Here is a 21,801-nt window from a genome sequence, read left to right as displayed (position 1 = left end):
GTGGATATTTTATGTCAATCAATCACGTAATCGAGTAATAAAATAAATATACAGTTTTGGCCTATGATCCATCTAAATGGTGGTCCACAATTTTAACGGTTTAAATTGAGTTTATAGACATTTCTACAATTTATGATGCCTGCGTATCAACCATCAAACTCTGGTAACGTACTGCAGGCCAAAGAGCAGGACCCTCGTAAAGCGGTGCCACGTGGATAAGATGGCACATTCAACGGACTTGCATCCTTTTTGGTTCGGCTCAAGTTGAGAGCGGGCCTTGCCGGATGAATGGCCTGGGTCTCTCATCGTGCCGTACACGCGCGCGCGTTGAGTCTTCTTCAGCGGACCGGATTTCTGTGAAAGCCTTTGGCAGTGGGACCACCGTGATGTTTGTGAGAAATCTATCCGTTCATACGTTTTTTGATATCATTTTATGACTTGAGATCAAAATGGAGCAGGATCCAATACTCAAGTGGGCCGCACTAAAGGAAAAGGTGGGTAGGGAAATTTCTACCGTTGAAACCTCCCTGGCCCGACAGTGATGTTTACATACCATCCACCCTGTTCGTAAAGTCATTCCTACTGGGATGAACTGAGAACACAAATATTATTCTGATTTAAAACTTCTATGGCATGAATATTTCAATTGTGGAAGTTTAATCTTCACCTTTTCAGCCCACTTAAGTATTGGATCCTGATAATTTTTGTGCCATGGGCTAAAATGAGCTCAAAAAACCGATGAACAGGGTGGATTTCTTACTAATATTAGGGTGGCCCACATAGGTCTTCAGTCCAGGAACTTTGGAGGGGCTTTAGTAGGAAATCCGCATTAAGACAGCTCAAAATTATTGGACGCAGATTGCGTACTCAGTAACTCAGCATGCTTTACATATTTTATCCACTCTGTCCATCCGTTTTAACCTATAATTTGAGAGCTCTATTCCAAAATCAAAGTATATCCAAATCTCAAATCTCAAATGGACCTTGCCGCGGAAACAATGTGAATTGAAATTCTACTGTTGAAATTTTCTTGGGGACCACAGAAGTTCTGAATCAATCTGTTATTTGTGTTTTCCCTTCATCCACATCGTGTGATCTTATGAACAGGTTTGATGACAAAAAAACATCACTGTGAGCCCTACTAAGATTTCAACGGTGGAAGTCATTATTCCCACTGTGGTGTGGTCCACTTGAGCTTTGTGCATGCTTCAATTTTCAGCCCAACCACTAAAAAGAGCTAGAAAACGGATGCACGGCGTGGATAACCCACACTCATTCATGGTAGGTCCAACTGAGTTTACTCAGTACGATAAAAGCCTACTGAGTAACTCAGTACGCAATCCCATTTCAAAATTCCCAGCGATTCTTTGCCAGAGACGAACGATCTGGGCCGTTAAATCCGCGGGATGTAGAAAACATGCAACGGTTCTCGACCTGAGTCAACAACGATTTTACAGGGTTCCGTATCTGGACGTGAAGGGTGTCCTGAACGTGCCCAGTCTCTACAAATCAAGCTCATAGATGAGTTATCCTGACTGTTCAAATGATGGGCCCCATTATCGATTAGGAATACGAAGAATCTTCAAAGACTATAACCTGACCATGGGATTATTAAAGTCTTTCATGGACTTTTGTTTCATACTTTCTGGCCGTTCATTCTTCTTTCAGTAGTTTGGCACTTAGAATATTCCAATGAGATAGCGTTTTCCAAATCCCACAATCCACGGTGGGCATATCGTATCAGAAGGTCTAGATCACCAAAATATGAGCCCCTTTAACAGGGACGTGACGGATCAGGAAACTATTGACTTCAGGCCCACAGAAAAAGTCTAGCTCCGGTTTTGGACCTGAGTCCACAAAACCGCGCAAGTTAGCTTCTACGCCTTTTGGAAACGCAAAAGTGCAATCGCTCGAGTGCACTTGTAAGTGCCCTCGCCTCACACGTGGAAATGTGACATACGTACTTAATATCTAATCATCTCATTAAGGAATCCTCACTTTCCAGATGCCACGTGTCAAAATTAAGGCCGATCCTATGAAAATATCAGTGGGTCATTGATCAATTTATATTAGCCGTTCATTCGTCTTTTACAGTTTGCCCACAGCTGATGATCTCATGGGCTTGACTTTGGAGTCATGGAATCTGCACTAGGGGAGATCGCCAGATTAGTGGCTCTTGTATCTCACACGTGCACCTCGTTTCCACGAGGCGAGTTCACACACTTTTCATTTCTATGAGAGAAAAAGAACTTTGATACTATGGTAGTCTGATAGTTGATTCACTCGCAGATGTAATTGTATGAAATCGCATACAAGTAAATAGATTTAGACCGTCCAAAAGATCAGATACACTTTGGACGGATTACAAATTAAAAATTAAATTAGTTTGATCACTTAACTAACCGATTGGTGGACATCTATTTGACGGTCTAGAAAAAAATAAAAAAATAATTAAAATGCATCAAGCAAGGGTCTTCGAAAAGATTTTCAAACCATCTGTTAAGACGAACCATCAATGGTGGAACCCACGATTTAGAAAGTTTAAATTAAGTTGAAGTATTCCACGGGTACAACTTTTTTAGTGACTGTGTATCAACCATCATGCTTTGCCAGAGTATCAAGCAACTTCATACTGTAAGACAGAGAGGGAGAGAGGGCGTGAAGAAGCCGCGGGCGTTGAATGCGGTTTTCTTTCCTAAATGCAGAATAAAAATCAAATTGCTGGAAATCCTCTCCGTTTAACAGAAGGTAAAAAAACAGAAAGAGCTGTCTCTTTGTCTCTCTCTCCTTTTGGAATCGATGGCTAAAACGAAAGTCTTATTCGGACTGCTCACCTTCGTCACCATTGGAATGATCATAGGTTTGTTTCTTGCTTCCATAGAAAAATCTTTGAATTCTTTCATTTGTATCTCTTTCTTGAATGATTTTTTTTTTTTTTAAAACTAATCTCTTTTTGCTGTTGATTTTGTATGGAAACATGGGTTTCTTTGATACGTCATGTAGCAATAATCGCCGTTGATATACGGTCATTGGCTAGTTTATACATCCTTAAGAAAAAAAAGAAGGAAAAAGGGCTAGTTTATACTATATAGTAGCAAGTCCATCCAGACTGTCTGAATTGATGTCCATGTTGTCGATTGACCGTAGACAGAAAACTACGCTGATCAGATAAATCCCTGACCCTTTAATTGATTGCCATTGAATGGACAGCTGAAGAGAAAATAGTCCCAAGATCTAAATTTGCATTAGATGGTTAAGATCCATATTGGGAACCATATGGATCGATGTCCGTATCTGGGCTGTGTGTAGGGTGGCTGTGGTCTAGTCCTGTAGGTTGGCTAGTCCATGTCCATATAAACTGGCCACGTATACGCCTCATCGAGCAAGCTTTCAATTATGTGGGCTCACTCTTATCATGCAGATACTGTGGCCCAAGAGTCAAGCCAGTTCAATTGTCTGGTGTATCAGTTTCTGAAATAAATGGATGGGTAGAAAAACTGGCACTAGAAAAACCACATGATTTTCAAGTGGGCCCATCTAATGGACATTTCTAATGCTCCAGAGAACTGTCACTTTTGGCACATTTGGATGCATGCTTGGGGATGGGCTACACTTTTCCATGGGATTAGCAGGCTCATACATATGTATGTATGTATCTATCCATCTATGCACGTACATAAATAGCTTTAGCCTCCTTTTGAGCAAGTCTTGCTTCATCCATGAACCCAATGACATCTGGGGGAGTCCTCTCACTGAGATTTCTACCCTTGAGCGATCCAACACTTCAAAATCACCTTCTTTTGAACAACACTAAGCACTTTGTACCATCCAACTACCTTGGCTTGCCTCCATTATTTTCTATAAGTATTATAGTTTTGATAAATGTTTTTCACTCAAGTGATCAGCGTGTCTACTAAACCTCGTTAGTATCAGATCAATTACACAATTAGTAATCAAGAGAGACTCATTTGAAAGATAGAATGATGCCGGAACAATTTCACCACTTTCTGCTGGCCACCTTTTGATGGTCATAAAACATCTGAATGGCACAAAATTTTCACCTTTGGATAGCATTTCAATATGCTTTTCGAATGGTTCCTAAGTTAAATGATTCTGACAAGGATGGAACAAGTCGGGATTGAATTACTGAGAATTAGGGATTTTTGTTAGTGGTGTCATCGTGTGGGGTCTACTGAGAGCCAAATTGGTAGCATACGGTCTGGGAAGGTTTCAATGTTAATTCCTAAAGTTAGAAACTAACCGGGTTAGTTGTTTACTAAAGTCAAAGTTAGTCAAAGTTGCTTAGGGAAGCTTGTTTTGAAGCTAAGTCATTATGTTTCTTTCTATTGTGTTTGTAAGTAGGTTTTGAGCATATTTAGGATTATTCTAGAATTTTTCTATTTTTCCTATTTTTTATAGGCATTATTGGGATAATTTTGAAAAGAGGACTTCGGAAGAAAATTATCTCTAGCTGTTCCCTAGTTTAGATAGGAAGCCCTAGCTTAAAGTTTGTTAGTATTGGTTTATACAAAAGTGGGAAACCTGAAGGATAAGTTAGAAGTTCTTTTCCAACAGTGCAAGTTAGATGTCCTTTTTTGAAGGTTTGAGACTATATTGGATGGATAGTCTAGAGATCATAGGGCTTGGGTTTGAGCCTGTATCTCTATAGTAGACAGGGTGTGTTTCAACATTGAGATCCCGGGTCGGACCTAGCTTAATACAAGAACATTGTGATGCTATGCTCATACAGGGTGTGATGCTTTTATCTGTTTGGTTATGCTAACCATATCAAGGTACAAAAGATAAATGTGCTTTTTTTTTTTTTTCTTCCCGATAGCGTTCTTTTGCTCCTCACCAAAAAAGTCTTCTTTTATTAATTGCGTTTTCCTCTGCATTATAGATGGTAGCGTTCATGATACTCATTTGCTTCATCCTAACAAATAACATATATAACATTACCCACCTTGGAACAACACTCATTTGAGAGACCTATTGGTTCACTCGCTTCAAAGAGAATGACACCCCACACATTTAATTGTTAATCAAAACTTGCAAATTATTGTAAGGAATAACCATAACAATACCAAACTTTCATATTGCATGGGACAAGGATAATTGGTCTTTCTGTAGAAGTTTCCAAACTAAGGAAGGTGATGGTATGGGACTCTTTGAATAACCTGCTTGTCCTAACTTAAACTACAATTGCTATTAGAATGAAAGGTTCTCCTCGTTCCGTCCCGCTCTTCTCTAGAGCATTCTTCGTGAAGATCAAAAGAGTGAACTTGATGTTCAAGTTTTAGATATGAAGGGTTGTGACAACCAGTGTTTTAGAAGGTGAAAGGTGGAGGAAAATAGTTATCATCTATTTCTTATTGAAAATATAAAAGATTAAGTAAATATATTAAAAAAGTTAGTCACATTTTTCGGAAGAAATGGTTAATGTTTCAAATACAAATCATTAATATATGCTAGTGTTCTAAGATTATATACTAGTCCTTGTACATTCATATTATTTCTAGTCAAACTTTAAAGTACTTGGACAGTAGACATTAAACCATGGATATTTGGTTTGCTTTTCTTAGTTTGAACTGTGTACTGGACATGTTCATACAGTCATAACAGCATGTGGCATGTTTACTTCGTATGCTGAATTTAGAGAACAGTACAGAAAAGAGAGCATTTTAAAATGAAGAAATTTTGGGAGAGCAACACAGAAAAGAAATCATTTTTAAAACAAAGAAATGTTGTGAGAATTGAGAAAGAGAATATAAGCAATAAGTTTTAAGGAGAAAGCATTGTAAACTTTATTTCTTGTTGTGATCTAATCAGCCCAATCCCTCTTGTAACTATTTAGATCTTCATGGAATAACCTTCCAACTCTGTGGATGCTCCTAATAGTTTTTTTGGTAAAAAAGCTTAAACAGAACGTCTTTAGTCACCACCTGCTGTCCAAGGTGGTTGGAAATGAATGAGCTGGTGAGAAATCAGAGTCTAAAAGGGCCGACAAGAAATGGGAAGAAGATCCAAACTAGGTGAATAAATTCCTGTTGCTGTTTGTTGAAAACTTACTGGACCAAGGTGGTTGGAAATGAATGAGCTGGTGAGAAATCAGAGTCTAAAAGGGCTGACAAGAAATGGGAAGAAGATCCAAACTAGGTGAATGAATTATCGTTGCTGTTTGTTGAAAACTTACTGGAGGAGTGGTCGGAGCCACGGTGTGCCAGAAAGGCCGTTACGGGGCCATAAAGGCCGTTTCGTAAAGGTGACGGTGGTAACCATTACACGTTACGGGGTTGTAACGGCCGTAATAGCCGTTATAGAAAAAAATGACCTGTAATTGCCGTTAACAGCACGTTACGTCCCCTATAAAGGCCATAATAGCTCTGTAATGGTTTATTACGGGACATATACAGGTTTTTTATACTTTTTAATCATTATTACGAGGTAGACACAGGTTTTTCAATAAATAAATAAATAAATTAGAGAGACCGTAACGGTTGTTATGTGGCCGTAGCAACCGTTATGCCCCGTATCGTAAAGGTAACGGTGGTGGCTGTTACGGAACACAACCAACATTCCAAAGAGTGTTTGGGACACTAGGGGAAGTAAAGGAGGTCGTAATCCTGCAGAGAAATGGTTTAGTTGAGATTAGGGGCTTCTCATTTGTAAGGTTGGGGATGACTGAGGAAAGTGGCAAATGCAGTGATGCAGATGATTGGGAAGATGTTTTCGGGAAGAAAACTAACACTCACTGAGGGAAGATTGTAGATGAGAAATAATCCAAGTATCATATAACTACATATTAGAAAAGGCAAATTTGTTAGCTGTGGGTTGTTGCAATGTCCTTATTCAATCCTTTATTGCATGGGGAAGCGGAGCGATCCCTCACTATCTTTCCTATTAGACATCCTTTCTTTTAGAGGGGTGCTAATAAAATTTCTATGTCAACATAAAAAGAATACAAATCTGTTAACATGAATTTACTGTGTCCTACTAGAAAGGGACCTTTTTGTTTTATTCGTTTGTTGTTACAAAATATTTTTTCTTTTAAACTAAGTGAATATTGCCAAATCCATGCACCCAATTTTTTGGAGTATGGTGAATCCAACACTGCCTAGTGTTAATGGATTCTGGCTCTTATGTCCATGTCCATTTCATATATCTGATCCGAAAAGGCATCAAACCTTTTGAGTGCACCTACTGGTCTACTCAAGGCCATCCCTAGAGGCTTGCAATGGAAAGTGCCTTTTTAAAACATTGGTTCGTGCAACTTGCAACTGCCATCATGATACACTATAATACACTTCCTGTCCAGTACCTTTCTTGTCACATTTGATTATTATTCACGAGAGAAAACATGATGTGATGAAGCATCCAATATTTGCATGTTCTATTTTTCTAGTAGAAAACTAGTTGTGAGAGAAATTATGGAGTTCAGAATCAGCTTTCTTTCCAACATGGTGATGTTTGATGAATGGTAAAGCATCAATATCATTCTATACCATTGTGAAAATATGAATATAGGGAATTTTTTGAATATGCTACAAATGAAGGGTTCCTTTCTATTCAATATTTTGTAATTAAATCATGTTTATTCTTTTGATAAATTCAGGACTTGTGTTTCTTGTATCATTACATGGAATGATTTAATGAGTTGAATATTTTTGTAGGTGCTCTGCTTCAGTTAATATTTATTCGACGGTTGGAGGAGTCATCTGGTATATTTGCTGAATCATCTTTAATTCTCAATGTATACATGCACACGCATGTGCGTGTGTGTGTGGGTGGGGGTGGATGTGGGTGTGCATGTGCACGTGGGTATGTGTGATATTACAGTCCAAGTGAGTGTGTCCATGTGCGCAAGTGTGTGCCTGTGTGTGCGCGCTTGCTTGTGCATGTGTTTCCCCTTCTTTGATATGTAGTGTACAATGTTATGAACATATTATAGTCTGATATGATTAAATCTTGATGGGTAGAATTTATTATTCCGAAATGTATTTCTCTCTGTTATAACTAAGAGATTCCTTTCATTCATTTTGATTGGGAATATATAAGCTTCATGAGCACAATCTAGTTTAGCTTCTTGTTATTCAATGTTAAATGATTCTTTTATTTACAAATCTTTCAGAAAAGAGATATTCACATATTGATCACTTGACACAGTTCATATGACTTGCTTTGTGTGCAAAGCTAAAGCAAAATGGAGAAACTTTCCCCCAAGATGTATTATGGGGACAAGAAAAAACCCCTTGCTCTTTGATTTCACATTTTAAACCCAACTGTGTTTGAGAATTTATACACCATTAAGTTTAGAATTCCTCCCCCCCACCACCATTTGATTTCTCTACTTAAAAGTTAAACCAGGACACCGTCATCCTTGATAGCTTTGCACCTATCATGCTTGTCTAGTTTGGAGTTTTCTTAATGCTGAAACACTAATCAAAGTTTCTTTTAGAGCTTTGGAAAAGCAGCACTTATTCCCATTCCCATGTCAACCTTCCAGTTGGAAGCACTTCATGCAACCAAAATGAAAAATAGATTTTGTTGTCATTGTTTGTGAGACTGTGAAGAAGAGTATCCGCTATCTGAGAGAACTCAAAAAGAGAGTAAAATCCTAGTTGAGAGATATTGGTTTCAAGCACTCAATGAAACCAAATTGAAAACTAGCATATGTTGCTATTGTTGGCGATTGAGTTGAGGCTGTAAAGAAGCATTTCCACCTTATCTTCCACCTTGTGATAGAAGTCAACGAGATAGTTGCCGCCTTGTGAGAGAACTCGAGGAGAGTAAAATCCTTGTTGAGAGAGAGAGAGGGAGAGGGAGGGACTCGCCTGTTGATATCCACCATGGATGGAAGATGCCCCTACAATAAATGAAATCTCTTAGGGATCAGTTCATTAAATTCAAATATGTTGATGAAATTTTTTGACAATTTTCACTCTCTTATGCTTCCACATACTATAATAACATAAGTTCATTCATCAGTCATTCATCATTTAGGCTTTGAATTTCATCTATAGTTCAAGGATGGTCCCCTTCGAGAGACGACGATAGGTTCAAACATATTAACTTGCATGTCTAGACCCAAAATTGCATTCCCAAACTCTTTGTGATCCTTCGAAAAACCTCATGAATCCATTAGAGAAGTATTGGAAGTGATGAGATCCAACTCGATTGTGACGTCAAACAATTTAATGGAAGCATTGCATTAGATGGAGTGGACATTGCTGTTGGCAATGAATTTAACTATGGAGTTGTTCATTTGTAAAGAGTGTCCACGCCTACACTCTTTACCATCGGATTGTGTCACAATATCAATTAGATGATGGGGGCTTTATGTGCTAAGCGTATTGCAATGACTAAAATTGGAAAGTTTACCTTTCTGTTGTCACATTATTTAATGGTAGAGGTTCGCCAAAAAAATTCTAAAAATATCATATTAGAGATTCTATTGACCATGAGGTCTTAAAATGGAAATAGTTCACTTGCCATGTTAAGAGCTTTAGCTAAGGCACCAACATATTATAAAAAAGGCAATTTCTAATTTATCTCAGTCATATGGTTCCAAATGAATGTTACCACCTCTGTTGTTATGACATTGATGTAGATGTGCTAGCCCACATCTACATGGACCAACACAAGTGAGGGATGAGGTGCAAGAAGAAGTCCCAGCTGGCGGAGGAACTCCCTCCACCAGCCTAAAACTTCTAGACATTGTACATGGGAATTCAGTCAGGCAGATAAAATTCCTCCTTTGGTCATTTTGTCCAATCGTTATGGGCCTGCAAGGATTTTGTGAAAGCAAACCCCTTTCCCCTTTCCTCATATCCACGTAGTTTCTTTCTATTTTTGTGTTTCCACATGTCAAGAAAAATGGGCAATTTTGAATGGCCAAATCCATTCGAATCCTCTAAGATGGTTTCTCACAAGGATTTAATCTTTAAAAAAATCTTTCTTTTATTGGTGTTATTTGAATCAATAACTCTCATCGTGGAGAGAATTACGCTTAACTATTGGGTTGGTATCTCTTTTCATGTATAATTCTTTATTAAGGACCATAGGAACCACCATATAAGCAGTCTTTTTGAGAAGAAAAAATAAACAAGTTATGAGGGTTTTCTGTTTCCGTTTCTTATGTGCGTGTCTTTGTGTGGATACACTTGCCAATATACTCCCATTCCTATTTTCCTTATTCTCCTTGGGGTATCCTCTGGCCTACCAGTTTATCCCAAAAATAGTGTTTATAATGAAGTCTCCAAGGTGACACCTTCCTTTCCGTTGTTAAGCTTTTTAATAACAGCTTCTAGAATCCTCTGGAAGCTTCGTACTCATATAATCTCATGTATAACTGGCTTATATCTTGTCCCACATCGATTTTTGAATTTGAATCTCTTCCTAGAAACCAATATAAATATCTAGCTCTTCTTCCCTTTGCAACAAATCTCATACTCAAAACTCGGTGTGAAAGTTGCCTGCATTAATCACTCCTGGTGAGGAGTCTCGAACACGAGACCTCCCGCTCTGATACCACTTTGATGCAGGACAATTAGGCACTTGCTCTAAAAGCTTGAATTGATAGAGAGTGGCGAATCAATCTATTTATCTCATGGCCTAGGCCCCACATTGCATGGGATCGTGTGGGTTAGGACCTCGGCCGAACCTTCTCGTGGGCCCCACTTCACATGGGTTCTGCTTTACATGGGCTACCCACCCCGAGTGTGTCCCTGCATCCCACAGGCTACCCTACTCAAGCCCGGTGTGAAAATGCCTCTGCATTAACAGTGCTTATATTTGAAAAGCTTAAGAGTGCAACTACATCCAAAACCTTGGTTTGGACTCTAAAGCTTAATAGTTTTAGATCTGGGGGTGCTTGGGCCAGAATTAAAGGCTTAGTGAGGATGTGTGCCTAGAATGAGATCATAATTTTACTTAGTTTCCATAAAGTCATGCATCCTATAGCTTCCATTATTTTCCTATTAAAGTTACTTTTTTACATTGCAATGCTAGCCCCTGATTGCAAAGCGGTACTATTGCAGGGATTCTGGCATAGGCAACCTTTAGAAAATCTTTTTATTTTTTATTTTTATTTGTATAGAAACACCTAAGTGGGAAGTTAATTTATTTATTTTTTTAAGTTGGATTAAATGGTTTGTGTTAGAGTGGCATCATTGTCTTAAACTGATGAAGTTAGAACTTATTCTTGTTTATATTAAAGATTGGGTCAAACAGTAAAGGTTAGATTGGGTTAAACAATAAAGGTTAGAGTAGCCTGATTTCTTAAACCTGTGAAGTTAGAATAGCATACTGTAAACTTTAGAACCTAGATTTGGAGTCAAAACCATCTTGCTTAGAATCTCCACAAGTCCAACATAATTCGTACAATATTGCTGCCCCCCCTCCTCCTCTCCCCCACCCCCAAGTAGCCTTTTAAACCATATTTAAATCAAGGGATTGGAAAGTGGGTATTTAGTTGGATGCATTGAGATGCTGTTCTAAAGAATCTTGTTCATAGGGTTGTGGATTTCCAGATGAGTTTAGTGACCTTTGTGAAAACCACAACATTTCTCTCTCAGGTCCCAAGAGACGCAAATAGAGAGGCGGATGATCTTGTTAAGTGAGGCACCACTGGCTTCGATTTTCATATTGTAGATAGGTGCTGGTATCTTTGATTGGCAGTTGGCATAATGGATCTACTCCACACTCACTGTGAATGAATGGGCTCAAGAAACCTCCTTCGACAGATGTGATTATTTTGTTTAAATCTCTTTTTTTTGACAATATCTTCTGGAGAACAAATGGCTAGCTACATCAAAACCTTCTGAAAACCACCGGTGTGAGTAATTTTCAAGTGAACATTTAAGGTCTGAGGATTGATGGTGGATTCGATGCTCATAAATGCATTTTGTGGAAGCTTGGGAGAGTTAATTATAGGGAAAAGGTTTTACATGAAAGTGATGAACTGGAGAATGTTATAGATATCAAAGGCAGTGTACAGAAGGTTGGTACTCTTCCTATGGCCGATGTTTGTAATTGAGATATTAAATTGTCCATGTTCTAATAGGATTTGCTAATAAAGATGGGTTTTGTGAGGAAAAAGTTCATGAATAATACCTACAAGCATGCTTCTTCTAAATATGAATGTGATTCAAAAAGACGACACGATATAAATCTTGTCAATAAATTAGTAAGTACTCCTAATATGTTAATCGGAGGATCCGATAGTAGCTTTCCCTTTAAGTGTGATTAGCGATTTTCTTAATTTCAGTTTTGGTTTGGTTAAAATTTGAAATTTAAGTTACCATGATGTGAGTTAGATGATCTCCCATGGGTTGTGATATGTTTAATAGTGCTCCTCATAAAGGTTTTTGCTATCACTTCCAGTCATTTCGATATTGATGACCACATTTGGACTCATCATGTCATTCTTGTATTTTATTTTTATATAAATTTATGCAATAGCACCTATTTTTCTCCCCAAATGGAGGTTTTGTTCAACATCTTTGAATTGATGTCTGTATTTTGAGTGCATGTCCTTGTCGTTATCATCATCATCATCATCATTGCCTTCTCCTAGCTATCTGTGGTCGGCTTTACCAATCCTGCTTTGCCAATCCATTTTGATGCCATTTATTGGTTCTTATTCAGCTTATTCTTATTTGAGATTTTCAGGTATTCCTCACTGGGCAAATGACAATGATGCAGATGATCTACGTCTAGGATTGGTATACTTTAGATCATTCTCTTGTACTCATGCTTTTCATTGGCCTCTAATTTATATCACTGATCTATCATTGAGGCATAACCAATCCCCATTTAATTGGGATAACGTTAAGATGATGATCTGTATTGAGACCTGTTTTTATGTAATGCTTATGAGTCTTTGATTAGGACAAAATGATGCTGATAGTTCTAATTCACCAATATGGTTTCTTTTCCATTGGCTAGATTTAAATTCAATTATTACTTTCTATGCATTTATTACATGTATTTCAAAGTGATCCAGTTGGCAGCAAATCAGACTTTATCACTTTAATTGCGGAAAGATTTTTGACACAATGTCTCTGGCTCATGGAGAACTTGCTTTGTTGTTTTCACTTAAAGTGTTGCTGAAACGGTAGAAGCCTACCAACTGTATTATGTATAAATAAAATAAAAACCAATATAGTATCCATTCAAGTTTTAAGTTGGCTAATCAACCTTGGATGTCATACACATGTAATAACGTTGCTTAGGATTCATCATTTATTGATACTTTTTTAAAGCAAATCACACATATTGATAATTATTGCATGCCTGAGTATTTACAATGATGCCATTCTGTACAATGTAGAGATTTACTTATTTATGGTAATACATTAGACAAGATTACGCTCCCACAAACTGAAAATACGAAGTTATTGTTTTTATTTCATTCAATATAACACTTTGTTGGAAGTTGATGAGAAATGGAGCATGAATTCATAGGGCATGATAAATGTTCTCATTTTTTCCCTTTGAAAGATAGCTTCAAAATTTATTAAAAACTCATGTAAAGCGAGGAAAGAATACAAAGCACCCGCAAAACAACCAAAGCAAAAGCAACCTAGGGGGCTTTGACACAAGCCTCCCAACTCGAAATAAGCCCCTTACTTTTCTAATTGACTCCTTTACATCCACCCTTGTGTTTCGAAAACAACACCTGTTCCTGTCACTCCAAATAACCCAAAGCACCACCATGAGAGTCTGCCTCCATTTTGTTTTTCCTGCTTTGCCCATGCATCCCCCATGCTACACCCATTAAGACTCTTCCATTTGAGATATTCAGTGAATCAAAGCAGAATGAACCTTTTTGGGATAAATTAGAAAAAGGAAACCTTTCACTTTTCTTTTCATTTTTTTCATCTTCTTTTTGTTGAGTTGCAATAGAAAAAGGCCATGATCTATCAAATCATGCTTAATTCATGTTCAATTAGGGTTTATGGTTGACTTTCAGCTGGTCAAACTTACAACATTCTTGTCAAAGAATGGTCTGGTACACCATTGAATACATGTTAAAAACATCAAAATAAAAAAAGAAAAGAAAAGAAAAAAAAAGATAGATTCCGGTGTTTTGCATTTTTTCTGTTTCTGAATAATTTTTTCAAAAAAATTGAGGCAGAAACAAATTTTCAGCCAATATGCGTCTGATACACCCTGCATCGTATCGTTTTGGGCCCAGCCAATACTGATATTCAAGATCTTGAGCGAAACGGATGTTTGTGCCCTTGTTAGATTGCTAGCACGTGTCACAATTAAATGCAAATACGACAAGCTATGGAGGAAAGGAACTAAGATTAGGCATTATATTTATGATAACAGTGATCAAAGTACATTTGTTTGAGGAGAACTCACTATTCTTACTGATGACAACAGCATTATGAGCATGATGAGCATGCTTGGAGTCATCTAAGTCAATTTCTATATCACTTTCCTTTCTTTAATGCTAATATCTTAAATACCAAAGCATGGAGATGAAACAAACACAACAGTTATTTATGTAACTGAGTCTGAATTAACAAAACTATGTTTTTTGTGAAGTCTAGGTATATTTGCATAATGTTAAAGCTGAGGGCTTCTTGCCCTTGGAGAGAGAACCTATAAGTCTACAAGTTGGGGTGTGGTAACACCATGTGAAGGAAATTGTTCAATGGGTTCATTGATTTAGGGATTATCCTAGTTAAAGAATCAATGTTTATGGTAATCATTTTCAAGAAAAAAATGGAAAAGAGAAAAAGAAGAAAAGAGAAAAGCATTTTAATGCCTAGTTGCTTAATAAGTTGGTTTTTAATTTCTCCTTTTCCCTTGTTCACAAAGAAAAAACTAACAAAAGTGCCTCATTGGCACCATTGTTCAAAGTATCCCCGAAATTATCCATATCTCCTGCTCGACGATACCGATAACACAGGTAGTGATACCAATAACACTGATAATATCATAAATTCCAAGTATCAGCAATGTATCACTGAGTATCACCAATATTTTCGACTATGTAAATTCTAGGTGTTGATTTGTGTTGCAAATGTATCAATATTGCCAATATATTGCCAATATTTTCGAGTGTAAATTTCAGGTATCGCTTGTATTGCCAGCAAGGTATCCCAAATCGGTTACGATACGACTATATCGGCCGATACGTAACGGTAACGGCTGACACCGTTACGCGATATGGGGTCGAAACGGTCGTTACGGAATTCTGTGACCGTTGCACCTTACGCATTCGACACAAACTTGACCCACGGTCGAACCTAACTCCTGCTTAGTATGCACTACCCTTTTCTATTTCCTTTTTCTTCTTTGTTTTCTTCTTTTTCTTCTTCTTCTTCTTCCTCTCTCTCTCTCTCTCTCTCTCTCTCTCTCTCTCTCTCTCTCTCTCTCTCTCTGTTCTTTCCCTCTTTCCCTCTTTTTTCTTTTCGGTTTCCCTCTCTCCCTTTTTTTTTTTCGTCGCAGGTGTCACACTAAGACGAGCGCTTAGTTGTTGTAGGTACGTGTCACGCTAAGACGAGTGTTGACACTCCTCGATCTCTGATTTGTACGAACGGTTCAAAGGAGATCAAAGTTACGTGGGCTCCACAGTGTTGTATTTATTATATCTACACCGTTCATCTATTTTTAAATATCATTTTAGAGCATTACCCAAAAAATGAATCGTATCCAAAGATCGTCTGGACCACACCAAAAATAGCAGCAGAGATGATAATTTTCACTGTAAAAAATTTCTTAGGGTCCACTGTAATGTTTATTTTTCATCTAACCTATTAATTGGGTCACATTGACGTGGATGAAGGGAAAACACACATGTCAACTTGATTTAAAACTTTTGTAGCCCCCAATAAATTTTTAATGGTGGACGTTTAATTATTGTTGTTTCTTATGGTGCAGTCCACCTGAGCTTTGGATGTGCCTCATTTTTGGGCTCATGCCCTAAAATTATTTGGCAAAATGGGTGGACGGTGTGGATATAACACATTCATCACGGGTGGGGCCCAAAAAACTTTGACACGTGTGCTACACTTCCCAATTCGAGTCCCGCCTAATTCGGGCCCTTAAAAAATTGTACACTAGACATATATTAACTTAAAATTTACCAATTAAATTATGGACTGCAATTGCTAACTCACAATGCCAAAATCAAATTGTCTGAATAGTTTTAATTGTTAATTTGTGGACTTTTATTTTTTAAAATAAGGCCTTTTGATTTTTTTCATGATTCACCATCCAATAAATGTCCACTAATTCATAAGTGGGATAATAGCAATAAATTGCACCAATTTGAGGCTAATTTGGGGCATAGATTGGTCCTCCAAGTCAACCCCAAATTGGCAATGCCATCTACCTAAATTTAATTTCATTTTTTTAAAGAACTATTAGAAGAAATGATATCAAATTGTTAAGTATATAAATTAGATATTTAGAAAATTAAATATATGAATTTTGTAGTCAAATTCAGGTTACCTGGTTCAAAAATTAATCAGACAGTTCGATACAACTTCTCACCAAAGAGTGGACCGTTACACCACCATAAACATGTTCCAATTTATAAATGAATGCATATTAGGAATGCTTAGAATATTGCGGATTTAATCCATATTTTTTCATATTTTTTTGGCAAAAAAAAATAATTTGCGCCGTTACGGGCCGTTACAGCGCTGTATCGCCGTTATGCCCCCGTATTCGTATCGGTTTTGGAGGGCATCGTTATGCCAACCGATACCGATACGGGATACCTTGATTGCCAGTGCATTGACAATATTTCGATAATGTCATCAATGATCAATATTGCCAAAAAATTTACTAAAAAAAATTCCATTACAATTTTTTTCTGGGCACATGGTTGTATGTAGTGTTCAATTTGTCAATGATAATATCGATAATATCACGATATTATTATAATCACAACATGGACAGTATCGAGACCACTTGTTCAAAAAAAATATTTTGTTCAAAAAGATGATATCGAGACCACAATCTTTCCTTTCCTTTCCAGTTATTGACAATTTCTCGGCAAAATATCGTGTGTTGTGAATATTACAAAATATTGATGGATGGGTTGGTTGGACTGATTTCTTACGACAACACATGCTTTTAGGCTCCTGTTAAATGAAAACTTATTATGTATGTATTATTTTTGCAATTTTTTTTCCTAAATATGCAAATATGTGTATTTTAGCACCTCCTGAAGTTTTGCTGAAAAATTCCACCGTTTTCCCCATGTTTCTCCAATGTTTCCCTGCATTTCTTGTTATCAGTGATATTATCAGCGATATCGATATTATTTCCCTATTCCCGGCCAATGAAACTTGTAGTGATACCGATATTTCAAACACTGATTGGCACAAAATCTAAGAATAAGAAAATGCATGGTGTTAGCGTCAGTTGTGCCAACCATCCTGTCATGTCTCCAAAGCCCGCACTACCCCTTGTGGCAAATCTATGCCGACACTCCGAGCTCACCATGCTCATGTCCTGGCCAGTGTAGGTGGGGGACATTTGTTGGCAACTTGGCATCACAATTCTGTTCAAGTCCAATTCATGCTATAACCCTACCTGGCTAGCCGAGTGGTCCATGCTCAATAAAATGTTATCGTGGATCTAGGCATTGCAATAAGGTCAGCCTGAAGCTACTCCAACTCAATGTTTTAAATAGCGTGTAGCATATTGCTTTGCATTCAGTCCTCTATAGCATGTAGCGTAAACTCTACATGCTTTTTTTTAATAAATAATAAGAAAAATATGATAAGTAGTAAGGATAAAAATAAGAAACAACCAAAAAGCCTCATTATTTAGTTGTGGCCCACTTAATGGATTGTATAGGTTGGATTCCATGCCATACACAAGTGTTGTCAAAATCCTACGATTTACGATTTGAGTCGAATCTTAAGAAAAATGATTTGAATCCCACCTTTGATTCCCTTTTTATATGAATCCTATGATTTATGATTCAAATCCCAATTTACGATTCATATTGTACTCGTTCTCTTCTATTTTAAGCTTCACCTTTCATTTTATGTTTTTAAATTGGTGGGGTTTTTAAGAATCATTTAGGAAAAAACCAATCAAAAAAATGTTTAGGGATGGTAAATTATTTTATTTTGTTCCTTATAAGAGATTAAATGATATATATCCTCTTCACTGTTAAATCGTCGAGCTTTTTTGTCTATTTATTGATTTCTTACTTCTTAATTGATCAAACACCAAATTGATTTATGACTTGGAATGTTTTTATGGATGGTTACAATCATGCTGACTTATATGTATTGTGGAATGATGGTTAGAAATCAAAAATATCTTTTTTCTTCGGTCTGCATAATCAAATGCCACTTTTCCAACATGATTCTACAGTCAAGAAACTTAACAAGAACAGAAATTATTAACGGATCCTTGTATGTTTTTAAGGAAAAATTCTTGAAAGACAACAAAAAGGAAAGATAAGAATCCTTTAAAACCATCACGACATGGTATTACTTGGTGCATATTGATGGCAAAAGGATGATTGCTGAGTTTTTAATTTCTTTTTGATTTATTTGTAATTTTAAGAAAATCATAAAAAAATCTTAAGTTTGCGATATGATTTGCAATTAGATACAATTCAACCCCTATTATGATTTGTGATATGATTACGACTTTGACAACAATGCCATACACGCACCACAATGGGCCCCTTGTAACAATTGGTTGTAGAAGAAGCTTATTCTACAATGTTCCATAAAATCAGCCTCCTAGAAATGAAAAAGAAAAGAAAATTAAAGTCAAAACACACCCTAAGTCAATATAAATATATCAAAATAAATATAACTTATTAATTAACATTTAAGATAAAGAGTAAGAGATGGTTGTACTTAGCTTTAAATCAACCAAAAAGAAAATGCAAATCTTCAACTCCATAGCTATACAAACTTGAAATGGGGAATCTCGAGAAAAAAAAAAAAGAACAATGAAGTCAAAACATACCCCTAAGTCAATAGTAAACCAATCAAAATAAAATAGAAGCTATTAACTAAGATAAAGAGTAAGAGAAGTAGTTATGTTTAGCTTTAAATCAACCAAAAAAATGCAAATCTTCAACTCCAAGGCCGTGTGAACTTGAAATGGGGAATCTCGTAATTCTCCTTTGTTTGGGATCCAATGCCCATGAAACTTTAGCCATATGATCTTTTTACAGGGCTGACCAATCCCCTAGATTTTTGTTTCCAGCAGTTCTTTGGACTGAGAGAATCAAAACCATGGTTTTTGGGCGCTAGAGGGGTACTTGCGGTCAAGTGTTAGGGTTTTGAAAGAGGGCTTTTGAAACCTCTTTTGAAACCCTCTGTTTTTCAAATGGTGCCCAATGTTTTAAATATCGATGATATCAGTTGATATTACCCACGATATATCTTGTATCCCACTTGTGCGATACGAAATGCACAGGTAGTGCCAATACATCCCACATGTTCGATCCGGTGAACATTTTCAATTTCTGATCCTTTTTTTTTGTTGTTGAAATTATGTTGAATCAGTGTCAAATGGTTACAAATCCATTGGTTCTTCATGTTTTGCATGGAAAATCTTGGAGTTGGATCTTTGATTTCGATATCCATTGGTTCTTCATGTTCTCCTCCTCCTCCTCCTCCTCTTCCTTATTCTTCTTCTTTAAAAATAAAATGAAATAATAATAATAATAATAATCCTTCAACCAACTATCAATTGAGGCTAATTTCGAAGTATTTGATTAAATGATCATCACATACACTCTAATTTCGAAATTTGAGCACAAGTGGTCCGATTTGGGGAAAATTCAAAATTTCCCCAATTTCTCCCAAATTGCTTGCAATGTTGCACTACAAACATCAAATCAAGCATATATGAGGGCTGATCTACTGAAAATAAAAATCATTTCTTAATTAAAAATTATTATTATTATTATTATTTTTTGAAAATTTCCTTCAATCAACTGTCAATTGAGACTAATTTCGAAGTATTTATGAGTGCTTGATGAATTGATCATCACATACACTCTAAATGTCATGTATTCAATTTGAATGTAGCTGCATTAGTTCAGTTAGACAACGCATAGATTAGGACTCTATACAAAAGAAACTTATTATGTGCACTTCTTTTTTGAGATGTTATGATTTAAAAGTGTATATTAAGGTCTTTTTTAACAATCATTGAAAATTTCAACCATTTCCCCAATGTTTCCCAAAAAGTGCGATAAATTACCCGATACAAGCGATAAATCTTGTGCGATAACCAATATGCATTTGTATCCCAAGGATGTGATATGTAACGCGATATTGATATTTCGAACATTGGTAGCGCTTCAGTGTGATTCTGCACCCTTTAAAATGCCCACAACTCTTTAGCCATGCACTTGGAGGCCCTTGTATAGATGGTTAAGATTGTCTGGTAGGTGTACTTGTAGAGTGTGCTACGTAACGTTTTATCAGCATACACTACACTCTATGCTCCAACATTATTTAAAACGCTACTCCTACTCAACCCACACACATTAACCAAGGCTGGCATGAAATAACTTTTTGCATCTTGCGCCAACTAACCAAGGTTAGCAGGAGATGAGTATTGATAGCCTTTAAGGGGACCAAGTTTGAGTTGTGCTCACTGCCAAGGGTAAGTGTGGATTCACATCAATGCACCATGCTCACTCTTTGTAGCCAGCACGACACCATTCTCTTCCATAGGGTTCCAATCCACGCCAACGACCAGGGTCAGTGTGAATCCACTCTGCACCTAGTGCACACCAACAAAGAGTACTTCGACTTCAAGTCATCCAATGAGAGTGCGATGCATACCCATAACCACCTATCAAACTTTTAGGTAGGAAATAACTGTGTAACCACCTCTTGGGTGGGAAATAACCTCTCATCCTTATAAATGCCCGTGGGTTTTTATTTCCAACACTTGTACCATTTTAGATTGTTAGAGCATCTCAAGAGCTCTCCAAGTCTTCGGCAAACCCTCTTCTCCCTTCTCCTTTCGCTAGTCCCTGAAACAAGGTATGAATGGAATCTAACGACTTATTTCAAGAGGATGGCCTCTTGCTTGCCTTTCAACTCCCTTGCAGTGGCTTTGCCTCGATTGTCTGGGTCTAGCAATTTGGCTTTGCATTGACTGTTTAAGGCAGTGAGTAGTGGCCCCTGGTGGCTATTCAAGGCCCAGCAATGGCTCCATGCTAACTATCTAGGGCCCTAAAAAGTGGTTCCATGTAACTGTCTGGATGAATCCAACACTACTAAACAACACTTTGGTTGTGCTCCCTAGTGGTTCCTTACTGCCCACCAAGGCTATCCACGCTGGCCCACCATTTCTCCAGCAGAATGGCCAAGTATTTTTGTCTGAGGTTTTTAAAATGTTAGGGTAAGGAAGACATATTGTCGGATTTCTGGTGTTCTGTAGGACATGAATGCTTAGGCTATCAAGTTCCTTGAAGGACCAGAATACTTAGCCTAATCAATGATCTGGAAACTTTTGAAGACAAAAGGGTTATAAATTAAGACATGTATATTTGCATTATACTATTTTGCACCACATAACAGATTAGTTTTCCCTTTTAAAAAAATCTTTTAATCAAGGGCCTCTGCTAGACCACAACCTGGAACGTATTTGTTTCCCAAATCAATGAAAGCCTCTCGATAGGGTATTATTTGGGTGCACATTGCTTACAATGGAGTAATAATATCAAACCATGATGAAAGAAACGAAATAGTGATAAACACACGGGTACATAATTAGAAGGCTCAATTTACTATCGATATTTATATAAACTAATTAGATATCCTATCTTTTCTT

At 37.1% G+C, this 21,801-nt stretch overlaps 1 protein-coding gene across 2 annotated transcripts in view; it reads left to right on the top strand.

The window, feature by feature from the left end:
* The first annotated feature begins 2,643 nt into the window (after positions 1 to 2,643).
* LOC131239710 (prolyl 4-hydroxylase 1) overlaps positions 2,644 to 21,801 on the top strand; it is a 41,199-nt gene continuing 22,041 nt past the window's right edge. Inside the window, exons 1-3 of one of the 2 annotated variants that reach the window (XM_058237547.1) lie at positions 2,644 to 2,860; positions 7,671 to 7,718; positions 12,670 to 12,722. In XM_058237547.1, the coding sequence (XP_058093530.1) occupies positions 2,800 to 2,860; positions 7,671 to 7,718; positions 12,670 to 12,722 (162 nt within the window). In that variant the 5' untranslated portion in view covers positions 2,644 to 2,799. The remainder of the gene's footprint in view (positions 2,861 to 7,670; positions 7,719 to 12,669; positions 12,723 to 21,801) is intronic. The other variant, XM_058237546.1, reaches the window with a different exon arrangement.

The sequence above is a fragment of the Magnolia sinica genome, chromosome 3, assembly GCF_029962835.1.
Source record: "Magnolia sinica isolate HGM2019 chromosome 3, MsV1, whole genome shotgun sequence".
Taxonomy (NCBI): Eukaryota; Viridiplantae; Streptophyta; class Magnoliopsida; order Magnoliales; family Magnoliaceae; genus Magnolia; species Magnolia sinica.
Note: the sequence above shows the minus strand (reverse complement) of the source record. Positions and strands in the feature narration are given on the sequence as shown.